Source organism: Arachis ipaensis, chromosome B06, assembly GCF_000816755.2.
Source record: "Arachis ipaensis cultivar K30076 chromosome B06, Araip1.1, whole genome shotgun sequence".
Classification (NCBI taxonomy): domain Eukaryota; kingdom Viridiplantae; phylum Streptophyta; class Magnoliopsida; order Fabales; family Fabaceae; genus Arachis; species Arachis ipaensis.
This window is the reverse complement of record NC_029790.2, coordinates 112498363-112511974: the sequence shown is the minus strand read 5'-3', so window position 1 is coordinate 112511974 and position 13612 is coordinate 112498363. Positions and strand designations below refer to the sequence as shown.

At 37.9% G+C, this 13612-nt stretch overlaps 1 protein-coding gene across 1 annotated transcript in view; it reads right to left on the bottom strand.

Moving 5' to 3' along the window:
• LOC107604946 (protein CLP1 homolog) overlaps nucleotides 475–13612 on the bottom strand; it is a 97831-nt gene continuing 84693 nt past the window's right edge. The window contains exon 12 of the mRNA XM_021105627.1: nucleotides 475–529. Within this exon, the coding sequence (XP_020961286.1) occupies nucleotides 475–529 (55 nt within the window). The remainder of the gene's footprint in view (nucleotides 530–13612) is intronic.

The window sequence follows — 13612 nt, the reverse complement described above, 5'->3', positions numbered from 1 at the left end:
GTTTGGAAATATAGAAAATATTATCATTCATTTTGTGTATTATTTTTAATTATTCTTCTTTAATTAAATGACAATTAGATCGTCAAAAATTTTGACTTCTAACTAATTAGTCCTTGAAAAAGTGAAATCCTTTTAAAATGAGTTTAATTTGTATGCTTCTTTTTCACCATTAACGCAATGGTCAATGATTTTCTTAACCACTTCAATCCACCATCGCTTTGATAAATCAAAATAATCTCAAGACAAAGTTTGTTCCTAAGTACTCTCCAAAATAGTCGTAAATTACATCTAATAATTTCACTAATCGAGATATAAAAAAAATATCAACAGCACTACATATTTTCCTATCACAAAACTGTTAATTAGGTCATGTCTCAAGCCATGTCAAGGATCCCAGTATCAAAAACTTGCTTGGAAGATCTCTAGCGGATGGTGCAAGGTAAGTTATCTTCTTTCTGCAATGTACATATCATGTTAGAAATGCAGATATTCTTCAATATATGTTACGTAGATAAAGCCAGCAACGTTGCTGCACCAAAGAGAAATTGGTTACAAAAGTATGCTATTGTGACACCACAATTGGATCAACAACCACGATTATTGGGTTCTTAAAAAGATTATAAAAGGTTACTAAGACACCAATGATTACTTATCAAAACCTAACCATCCAAAATATATTTTTGTTTACCTTGAAATGATCTCTTCGGGTTCCTTAGCAAATGAGACTGCAAGGACCATATGGAGCAAATCACGGTTTATATTCACAGGAACAACTCTTGTTGGGTCAGCAACAGGTTCTGCTCCGATTGGCAAGGCTGAGCGAGGAGCCTGTGGCCCATCACCAATCAGATAGACGCACAAGTCACTAAAATTAGCAATATTAGAATGTGGAGAGAGATCATTAAGAAGGCCATAGAAGTACTCTTGCATCAAAATCAGATAGGCAACAATATACATTAGAATTCCCAAAAAAGTTGTTCCGGGATGATTCACTAATTACCCCAAGTCCCTAATTCAGCAGTTTTGAGAACATGCAGTCCCTAATTCCCCAATCACTCAAAGTATTATTTCTGTAATACCCTAATTACCCTAAGCCTTACCTCATGCCGTAAGACAAAGGTTAATCATGGGTTACGACAATTCTAAGGCTTATACATAAATATATAAAAAGGATTAATATAATCTAGAAGCCTAATGAAGGATATAGCTCAAAAACAAGATCTAAAAGGCGCAAAACGTACTATCGAAGCTTCTAACTTAAAATACAAGAAGCAGATATAATATAACAAAAGATAAGGAGTATAATATCATAATAATCTAGTCACGGCTCGCGGAGTTTAAGCCGGCTAGCCATATACAGATATACAGAAACTAGACAGTAAAAATAGCTTATACAAGTTTTGTTCTCTCAAATACAAGCCTCTAGGAAAAACAAAATACAAAAGATGAGAGAATAAAAAAAGAGATCAAAAGACTTCAAAACAGATAGATATCCTCCGCTCCTGTCACCATCAAAGCAACTCACCGAGGTGGGTTGCGACCTGCATATGAAAAACAACAACAATGTATGGAATGAGAACCGGAGGTTCTCAGTATGGTAACAGTGCCCAATAATGTAAGATGTAAGGCTCCGGGATGCCGAAGGAAATCCTAGAACTTCACATCGCATACGGGTATTCAAGCTTAGAACAAAACTAAAATAAATAACTTAAACCGTAAACAGTAAACAGGGTTTTCTAAACTTAAAGGATTTCTAACTAAGACTAGTCACCGCTGTCCCATAGCCTTCACCAACCTACCCTCCGTGCGATCCCATCGCCACTGCCTTCCGAACCTCCTCAATCCCAGTAGAAAATCACAAGTATATACAACGCAAGTAAATCACAGGTAGAAGCATATAAGCAAATAACTCAAGTAGCAATTAGACATGTTATACAATTAGGCAAACAATATCAAGTCGGCAAAGCATACAAACAGATAGGAAATGCACATGATGAATGCCTATCCTATTGGTTCGTAATATCACTTGTCGGTCCATAAATGCCAACCTGACACATCCTTTCGGATGTAGCTTTTCTGCCGCACCCTCGGATATAGTGCCGGGCACACTCTATTGACCCACGAATATAGTGCCGGGCACATTCGCATGCATAACCTAAGGATATAGTGCCTGGCCCACTCTTGCAGCAGAAAAGGTTATCAATCATAATCCAATCCCAGGGACATAATACCCTGCACACTATCATAATTAACCAAAGGATATAGTGCCTGGCACACTCTCAACATTCACAAAGGTCATCCATTCCTTTTTGAGTTCTTAACTCATCACAACCATAATCAATTCATCATTTCTATTCATTCCAAACTCATTAGTTCAATAGTTCCTCAATTCCAGTACCATCCTCCTTTCTCACTCCACCATATCCATCCTCAATACACCAGAAGCCTACACCTCTGTTTGCTAACTTTCTAATGTAAAACCCAAATTAAACCTCCTAGGACCGTTCCCTTATTCTGATAACCAAAAATAAGCCCAAAAGTCTTAAAATGGTGTCACAAAAGCTTACAAGCTTGTTGGGGAGGTGAAATAGTTGAAAACAAAGTTTAAGTTTGAAAAACGGGGCATGTGCGTATGCACAGGAGTGTGTGTGCGCATGCCCAGGAAGTTTTCAAAATGTGTGCGTACGCATTTAAGATTCAGTATCTTTATTTTCCTGCTCTTTAGTTTACTGCAATTTTCCCTTTCCCTTTTACATTCTAAGCAGTTTAGTTTCTGTTAATCACAAACACTCAACCAATACTTGATTCGCTTGACTAAATCAACCACTAAACTAAAATTGCTCAATCCTTCAATCCCTGTGGGATCGACCTCACTCATGTGAGTTATTATTACTTGATGCGACCCGGTACACTTGCCGGTTAGATTTGTGTGTTTTGGTGGTTAATTTATTTTTCACCAAAATACTCATCAACGCACAGGGGTGTGCGTACGCACAGGTATCAAAATTCACAATGTCTGTTCACTCGCACAACCTGCACTAGCGCCCCCAACTGACTGAACTTCCCAACGTGTGCGTGCGCACAGAGCTGTGCGAATGCACAGGTTGTAAAACTTCCTTGGTGTGTGCGTGTGCACAAGGCTGTACGTACGCACATACCATAAATCACAAAATTCTGTAACTCTGTAGAATTTCAGTTTTAGACACCAATCTTTGAATGATCATAACTTCCTCTACAAAAATCCAAATTTTATAAACTTTATATCGATTTAAAGAGTTTTCACTAAACTTTAATTCTAAACCAATTTCAACCAATTTTGAAAACTGAGGCACAAGTTATGATCCGTCAAAGTTCACCAAAACCAACTTTTACCAAAAACCTCAAACTTCACAATTTTCCAATTTTCTCAACCAAAACAAACCAAAACATACTCAAACATCATAAAACACTACATCACACTACACCTTAAAATTCCATTACACTTCCATCCCTTCCACACCTAATTCACTGAACATTCTTGCCATAAATCAACACAAAACCAAAATTCTCAATCAAGATTCTCAACCATCAACAATTTACACAATCCCTCCATCAAGAATCCATATCTCACTACCAATCCATAATTGCCAATCCCATCATGAATCCACACTCATAATCACCACCAACCCTCAACAACCTCATCAACAACAATAATCCACACATTCATCATCAACCTTCATAATCATTAAATACCAATAATCACCAACAACATATATCATCATTCACCCTTTTATCTCAACACAACGTCAATAATCCATCATCATGCTACATATACTCAAAGTCATCATACATCACAATCATCAACATCCAATAATTCCCAACCACCATCATCAACCATAATAATCAATAACAACCAACAAATTACATCCATTCACATATAATTATTCATGCACCAATATCATTCAATCCTATCCTAGGGTCAACTAGGCTAAGTGTCCAAAAATATTACATATTATCTAAAAGAAACTGAAATCATACCTTGGCTGATTCCCAAACGCACCAAACACCAAAATGAAACCACCAAGCTTGATCCAAAGCCTCAACCAACTCCAACAAACACTAAAGCTCAAACTAACAATAGTGGTGGTGGCACACAGTGGCAGTGCATCAAGCTCAGGGGTGAAGCAGCAGGTGAAATTAGAGAAAGAAAGCGAGCTCCGGATTAAGGTTGGAAACGATGCTCCTCTTTACCTTTGTCTTCATGTAAGAATCAGAGTTTTCACGAGTAAAATCATTTAAATGCCCAAATTAGATTCCGGAAGGTTAGAATGAGAATTTGGGGATTTAAATGTGATTTTTGGACTCAGTAGGTCTTTCTGAGTCAGAAAATGTGTTTTCTGCGAAAAACTGTGAAAAATTACGAACCGACAGTTGAACCAGTTGAACCAGTTTAAGTCTGCCCGGTACTGTGTGAGAAAAAGTAAAAACAGTCGAAAACCTTAGAAAAATATTAGAAATGGAAAACCGGGCGTTAGTGTTAGAGGTTTGGCCCGAAGTTGGGCCAAACGGACTAAAAACGCTAATAGGTTGGACTGGGTCCAAACCGGACCCAAGGTCCAACATATATAAGCTCTTTAAATGAGCTTTGAGTTCATTTCCAGCCAAAAAGAGAGAGAGCCACGCGGTTTTGAGAGAAGAGAAGAGAATGGGTGGTGTTACTATTCACCTCCACGTTCCGGGAGCCATAACTTTTGATCCGGAGCTCCGACTGACGAGCCGTTTGCAGCCACGCGAAGCTCTCGATGAGCTCTTCCTTTCTATCTAAGTTTTTTTGGTAAGAACTCGAAACTTCATCCCTAGTTTCCAGCCCTAGATTCTGCGCATTTTTTATGTTTGGTTTTTGAGTAGATTTTGTGGTTATGGTTTTTTAGGTGATCTCTAGTAACAGGTAATTGTTGGATTTTACCCCTACTCACATTGGATAGGGTAAGGTTCCACTAAACCCTTGTGTTTAGTTGTTTTATGTATCTTAGGTTTTGATTTTGGTGATATATGTGTTGTTAGCTTGACCTTTGGTGTTTGTTGGAGCTGGTTGAGGCTTTGGATCAAGTTTGGTGGTTTCATTTTGGTGTTTGGAGCATTTGGGAATCGGCCAAGGTATAGTTTTGGTTTTCTTTATGTAATATGTAATGTTTCTGGACACTTAGGCTAGTTGGCCCTAAGATAGGATTGAATGTTGTTGGTGTATGAATAATTATATACGAATTGATGTTAATTGTTATTAGTATTGGATTATTGTAGTTGATGATGATTATTGGAAATTGTTGGTGTTAATAAGTATTGAAGATTGGTGTTGTTGAGGAGGGTTGATAAATGAAGTGGTGGTGTTGTGTGGAATGAATCCAAACACTAATAAAAATGATTATACGATTTGATGATGATTGTTGGCATTAGATGATGATGAAGGTTGATGATGAATGTGTGATTTAATTATGATTGATGAGGGATTGATGATTTTTGAAATTAATAAAGATTTGTAGTGATTGTTAATATTGTTGATGGTTTTTGATGTTGAGAAATTGAGAATGAATGTTGATATTTGATATGGTTGTTGAGAGTTGTTGGTATTACTGATAATTATTAATGAGTTGTGTGAATTATGGTAAATGATGGTGTTGGTATATGATGTGGGAATTGGATAATGATGATTTTTTAGGATTGTTAATGGTTAATGGGGTTGTTGATGTTAATAAGGTTAGTGAAAAGTGGAAAATGTGAATTTGGTTAGATTTGGAATTTGTGGATTGGTTTAGAAGGTTGGGTGATTGAGAAAATGGTTGAATTTGTGCTTGGTATGAATTTTGGACCGTTTTGGTATAGTTGAAATGTGTTTGAATTGGTATTGGTTTGAGGTTTGGTTAAAATTGAGTTTTTGATATCTTGGATAAAAATGGATTTTTGGTGAACTTTGATGGATCATAACTTGAGCCTCAAAGCTTAAAACTAGATGAGACTTGTTTTAAATTATATATGCCTTTGAGAGCTTTAAATTGATATAAATTTTGTAAAATTTGGATTTTTGTAGAGGAAGTTATGATCATTAAAAGTTTGGTGTCAAAATCTGAAATTCTGCAGAGTTGCAGGATTTTGTAATTTCTGGTATGTGCGCACGCACAGCCTTGTGCGCACGCACAACCTTGTAAGATTTTAGACCTGTGTGGATGCACAGACCTGTGCGCACGCATAGGTAGGGATTGGCGTGCTGTTTGCAGCGCTAGCACAGCTTGTGCGCGCGCACACACCAATGAGGGATTGCTACCTGTGCGTACGCACATGTTGGGAAGGTTAGTCTATTAGGGGCGCTAGCACAGCTTGTGCGAGTGAACAGACTTGTGAATGTTCGTACCTGTGCATACGCACACCCCTGTGCGTACGCACACTTTAAAAATCTTCCTGGGCGTGCGCACGCACACCCCTGTGCGTACGCACAGTTTAAAAATCTTCCTATGCGTATGCACACTTTAAGTTTCTGGTGTAGTGAGGATGAGTTTGTTGAGAGAGAAGGAAGAGTGGTGAATATGGTGATTGCTGATAACGAACTTGAGAGACTAATCAACTAAAGAGTTCGGAATGAAACTTATGACTTGATGATGGTTGAGATGAGTATGAGTGGAAGTGTGTTTAGAGGGGTGGCCTCTAAGATTGAATATGAAATTACGATGCATTGTTCTCTGTTGTAGGGGGTTGTGGCAGTCTCCCGCCTACGTTCGGATGTGAGAGTTGAAACTGGGCTTCTCAATCATATTTCTCGCAACCAGAGGAAGGTGGTAGGGCACGCTCCCTCGGAATATTTCCCTCTAAAAGGAGAAGGTGGTAGGGCACTTATCCCTAAGAATTATTCCTCCTGAAAATGCGATTTCTCTTTGATTGCAAGGTGGTAGGGCACTAACCCATGGAATCATGCGGCAACCAGAGGAAGGTGGTAGAGCATGCTCCCTCGGAATATTTCTCTCTGAAAGGAGAAGGTGGTAGGGCACTTATCCCTCGGAATTATTCCTCCTTATGCGCAATAGATAGACTAATCCGGGAGTTGTCGACCGGATTTTTAGTTGGGTTTGGCATTATAACCGACATTTGATATCACAGCCAATATGACAGACATTCATCATATGCATTTTTCTATATGCTTACTTGCTTTGTTTACTTGAGTTTGCCTAATCGTATAACATGCCTACTTGCTTATTGAATTACTTGTTGTAAATGTATACTATCTGTGTTTTACTTGCTTGTATTAATTGTGATTGTCTGGTGCTGAGGAGGTTAGGTAGGCGGTGGCGATGGGATCGCACGAAGGGTAGGTTGGTGAAGGCTATGGGACAGCGGTGACTAGTCTTAGTTAAAAATCCTTTAAGTTTAGAAAACCCTGTTTATTGTTTAAGGTTTACGTTAATTATATTTTGTTCTAAGCTTGAATATCCGTATATGATGTGAAGTTCTAGGATTGCCTTCGGTGTCCCGGAGCCTTACATCTTACATCATTGGGCACTGTTACCATACTGAGAACCTCCGATTCTCATTCCATACGTTGTTGTTGTTTTTCATATGCAGGTCGCAACCCACAGCAGTGAGTTGGGTGATGGTAGCAGAGTGGAGGATCTTATTCTATTTTGTTGTCATCTTGGTTATTTTTTAACTTGTACTCTCACTTTTGTATTTTGTTTTGCCTAGAGGCTTTTATTTGAGAGAACAAAACTTGTATAAGCCCTTTCAAACTACAGTCTTCTAGCTGTTTGTATATATGGCTAGCCGGCTTAAACTCCGCGAGCTGTGGCTAGATTCTTATAATATTATGCTATGATATTTTGCTATACTGTATTTATTTCTTGGGCTTTAAGTTAGTAGCTTTGCTAGTACGTTTTGAGCTTTTCAAATCCTGTTTTTGAGCTATACCCTTCATCAGGCTTCTAGAATATATTATTTCCTTCTATATATAAACATATATAAGCCTTAGAACTGTTGTAACCTCTGATTAACCTTTGCTTTATGGCTAGAGGTAAGGCTTAGGATAATTAGCGGTTCGTCCTCGTGAGCCTGAGGGATGGACCGATTGTGCTTCATTGCATACTCCGGGTCATTTTTTTTCATGCTATTTAGGTTATCTACTTGGTATTTCATAGCATGCTTGTTTGTGAGTGCCTTTTTGGGATAATGGAAGCACTAGGATTTTGATATTGAGATTGATCACCTTGATATCGATTGTTTGGTATAGACAGGAATCCTAATGGCTACTCACGGATGAGGTCGTACACGTTCACGAGGAGAGTGTAGGAACGAGCGACCGGCCGATAACCATGCCGAGTTCATGGCGGCAATGGCGAATCTTGCAAACACCATGGAGGTGAATGCTGCTGCGACTCTGCAAGCTGTGCATAGGTTAGGCCAACCGGCGGGAAATGGAAACAAAAATGGTGAGGGAAACGCGAACAATGATGCTGAGGGGAATGGAGATAACATGGGGGGGGGGTGCTCCGATGACCTTGGCGACCTTTCTCAAGGTTCATCCTCCGAGTTTCTGAGGTTCAACTAATCTCACGGAAGCGGATAACTGGTCCCAAGCTATGGAGCATGCACTGCAAGCACAGCATTTCTCAAACAACCAATACGTGGAGTTTGCTGCTTATCAGCTTCTGGAAGAGGCCCAACATTAGTGGCAGGCAGAATGCCGCTTGCTCCAACTTCTGAACGCCGATGTTCATTGGGATGTATTCCGGACGGCCTTCTACAAGAAGTACTTTCCTGAGTCTGCATGGGAAGTGAAGGAAATGGAATTTTTGTAGCTGAAGCAAGGTTCCTTATCTATGGCAGACTACACCAGCCGATTTGAGGAACTCTGTAGGCTATCTAGGGTGTGTCAGGGTGCCCCGGGGACCTATGAAAGTTGGAAGTGTGTCCAGTATCAAAGGGGCTTGAAGGATGACATCATGACTGCTGTGGCTCCTATAGAGATTCAGATTTTCTCCAATCTGGTGAACAAGGCAAGAGTGGTTGAGGAATACGCAAAGACGGTAGCCTCATCAAGGGATACTCATGGAGGAAACACTAGTAGAGAACGCGACGATTACCTTGGGCCAAGGGGACATAACTTCAAGAGATATGGTGAAGGGAAGCGGTCAAGAGGTTACTCCCCTTATATGAAATGTCAGGAGTGTGGGAGCTACCATCCGAATAGGCCATGCCAGTTGGGTAAGAAACTATGTTACAAGTGTGGCTCACCAGGACATTTGGTTAGAGATTGCCCACGTCGAGGAACACATGAGGTGGATAGATCACAACAACAGGGTTGAGGTAATTATGAAGCCGATGACCAAATCTCAACTTATCTTCGTAGTATAGACTATCGTCATTCGTATTAAAAAAGTTTTAAAGCTTAGATTGATTTTTAAACTTGGTTTGGAAACTCTGGCTTGAATGATTTGGTTTTAAAACTAGGACTGGAACTTTTGGTCAAATGATATGATTTAAAAGGGGAAAGTGAGTCCTAAGATTTTGTTAACTCGTGATTTTGGTTTGCAAATTTGACTTATCAAAAGGAATTCAAATTGAAAGGTTCCGATTTAAGGATTCTAGTGAATTTACGAAAAATCATATTTCAAAGTGATTGATTTTCAAATGAAAGGATTTTGACTTTTGATAAGGTTTTAACAATGTACTCATTTAGATTGCACTTGTTTTAAAGGTTTTGAAAAATGTTACAAAAATCGGTATTTGATTTAAGAAAAATTTTCGAATTCCTAGTGACGATAAATCAGAGTGACGCAGCGGAAGGCAAAAGAGAGCACATGAACACGGTGGGATGATGGTGAACGAGATGCTTTAGCAACTTGTTGGGTTGGTAAAGTTGAGAGTAGGATGCATATACGCTTTTTGGCATTGTTTTTAGGTAGTTTTTAGGATGTTTTAGTTACTTTTTATTATATTTTATTAGTTTTATGCAAAAATCACATTAATTGAGGGACCTGAGCAAAAATATGATTCAGAGGCTAAGAAAAGACTGCAGATGCTGTTGGATTCTGACCTCCCTGCACTCAAACGCGTTTTTCTGGAGCTACAGAAGTCCAATTGGAGCCTTTTTAATTGGGATGGAGAGCTAACATCTTGGGTTTTCCAGCAATGTATAATAGTTCATACTTTACCCGAGATTTGATGGCCCAAACTGGCGTTCAATGCCAGCCAAAGACCCCCTTTTTTGGAGTAAAATGCTGGAACTGGCACCAGAACTGGAGTTAAATGCCCAAACTCTCATCCAAGCTGGCCTTTAACTCTAGAAAAGGCCTATGCATGTGTAAAGCTCAATGCTCAGCCCAAGCACACACCAAGTGGGCCCCGAAAGTAGATTTCTGCACTATCTGCACTTAGTTACTTATTTTCTATAATCCTTAGTAACTAGTTTAGTATAAATAGCACTTTTTACTATTGTATTCATATCATATGCCATTTTTCACATTTGGAGGCTGGCCACACGGCCATGCCAAGACATTTTTCTCTTATGTATTTTCTACGGTAGAGTTTCTACACCTCATAGATTAAGGTGCGGAGCTTTACTGTTCTTCATGAATTAATGAAAGTACTATTGTTCCTCTTTCAATTCACGCATGTATCTTCTCCAAGATATACTCTCGTTCTTAATTCAGTTAAGTCAGAATGAAGGGGTGACCTGTGACAATCTCCCACTATCTTCATTACTCACTTAGCCAAGATTCGCGTGCCTGACAACCACAAGCGGTCTATATGATGTTTAACATAGTCATTGGACGACAGCTGGAGTATAATCTCTTAGCCCTCTGGTTCGTGACTTTAACTTGCATCTCCTGACAACAGAGCAGTCGAACTCACAAAGATCAGAACCTTCGTGGTAAAGGCTAGAACAAACGAGCTTCAAACTCACGAATGTTGGGCGCAGTGACAGTGTGCAAAAGGATAGAGAGATCCTATTCCAACACAAGTGAGAACCGACAGATGATTAGCCGTGCGGTAGCTGTGCCTGGTATTTTTCATCCGAGACGAGAGATCCGACAGATGATTAGCCGTACAGAAGCCGTGCCTGGACCATTTTCACTGAGAGGACGGATGGTAGCCATTGACAACGGTGATCCACCAACATACAGCTTGCCATGGAAGGGAGCACGCAAGATTGGATGAAGACAATAGGAAAGCAGAGGTTCAGAAGCAACAAAGCATCTCCAAACGCTTATTTGAAATTCCCACCACCAATGAATTACATAAGTATCTTTATTTTAATTTACGTTTTATTTATCTTTCAATTATCAAAACTCATAACCAATTGAATCCGCCTGACTAAGATTTACAGGATGACCATAGCTTGCTTCAAGCCGGCAATCTCCGTGGGATCGACCCTTACTCGCGTAAGGTTTTATTACTTGGACGACCCAGTGCACTTGCTGGTTAGTTGTACCGGAGTTGTGAAAAGTGTGATCATAATTCCGTGCACCAAGTTTTTGGCGCCGTTGCCGGGGATTGTTCGAGTTTGGACAATTGACGGTTCATCTTGTTGCTTAGATTAGGTAACCTTCTTTCTTGTTTCAACCTTTATTTTCTTTTCAAAAAGTTTTTAAAAATATTTCAAAAAAAAAGTTTTCGAAAAAAAATGTTCTTCAAAAATTTTAAGAATGAATTCCACCTTAGAGCTCCCTGATGATATGTTGAAGCTTGGCTGGCCAATAAGCCATGTCTAATTCTTTTGGACCGAAGCTTCCACTTATCATTGCAGCTATTGGAGGAGCCTTTGGATTCTCATTTATAATTCTGTGCGAAAGCTTGGCTGGCCATTTGGCCATGTCTAACTCTTTTGGACCGAAGCTGTAGACTAATATTGCATGAATCCTGGAATTCTTATTAAAAATTTTGAATTTCTTTATTTTCTTTTTCCAAAATAATTTCGAAAAAATACAAAAAGTTTAATAAAATCATAAAAACCAAAAAAATTTTGTGTTTCTTGTTTAAGTCTTGTGTCAAATTTTAAGTTTGGTGTCAAATGTATTTTTTAATTTTTTTTTTAATTTTTGAAAATTCATACATTATGTTCTTCATGATCTTCAAGTTGTTCTTAATGATTTTCTTTGTTTGATCTTTATATTTTCTTGTTTTGTGTCTTTTCTTGTTTTTCATATGCATTTTCAAATTGTTAGTGTCCTTAGTACAAAAGTTCTTAAGTTTGGTGTCTTGCATGTCTTTCTTTTCTTAAAAATTTTCAAAAATATGTTCTTGATGTTCATCATGATCTTCAAAGTGTTCTTGGTGTTCATCTTGACATTCAAAGTGTTATTGCATGCATTATTTATTTTGATCATAAATTTTTATATTTTGTTTCATTTTGTTATTTTTCTCTCTCCTGATTAAAAATTCAAAAGTAAAAAAAATACCTTTTCCTTATTCTTCTCATAATTTTCGAAATTTTGAGTTGACTTGGTCAATAATTTTTAAAATTTAGTTGTTTCTTGTTAGTCAAGTCAAAATTTCAATTTAAAAACTTTATCTTTTCAAATCATTTTCAAAATAAATTTCAATCATATATTTTTAAAATTTTAATTTCAAAATCTTTTTCTAACTTCTTATCTTTTCAAAATTTATTTTCAAATCTTTTTCAACTAACTACTTGACTTGTTTGTTTTAATTTTAAAAAGTTTACTATTTCTTATCTTTTTCAAAACCACCTAACTACTTTTCCACTTCTAATTTTCGAAAATCACTAATCACTTTTTCAAAAATCTTTTTAATTAACTAATTGTTTTAGTTTTTAATTTTCTTGTATTTCTTTTTCAAATTTTCGAAACTAACTTAATTAATTAAATAAAAATAAAAATATTTTTTCCCTCTTCTTAAAATTCGAATACTCTTTCTCTCATCTCTTTCTATTTATTTATTTATTTACTAACATTTCTCTTTTACTCATCTAATAATTCGAACCCTCTCCCTCTCTTTGTGTTCGAATTCTTCTTATTCTCTCTACCTCATTCTTCTATTCTTCTTTTCTTCTGACACATAAAGGAATCTCTATACTGTGACATAGAGGGTTCCTCTTCTCTCTTTGTTCTTTTCTTTTTTATATGAGCAGGAACAGGGATAAAGATATTATTGTTGAAGCTGATCCTGAACCTGAAAGGACTCTAAAGAGGAAGCTAAGAGAAGCTAAAGCACAACATTCCGAAGAGGACCTTACAACAAATTTTGAAAAAGAGGCAGACATGGCAGCCGAACCTGAGAACAATGGTGGAGATGTAAGGAAGATACTTGGTGACTTTACTACACCAACTTCCAACTTCTATGGAAGAAGCATCTCAATTCCTGCAATTGAAGCAAACAACTTTGAGCTTAAGCCTCAATTAGTTTCTATAATGCAGCAGAATTGCAAGTTTCATGGACTTCCATTGGAAGATCCTCATCAGTTCTTAGCTGAATTCTTGCAAATCTGTGACACTGTTAAGACCAATGGGGATGATCCCGAGGTCTACAGACTTATGCTTTTCCTCTTTGCTGTAAGAGATAGAGCTAGGATATGGTTAGACTCACAACCTAGAGAAAGCTTGAACTCTTGGGAAAAGTTAGTCAATGCTTT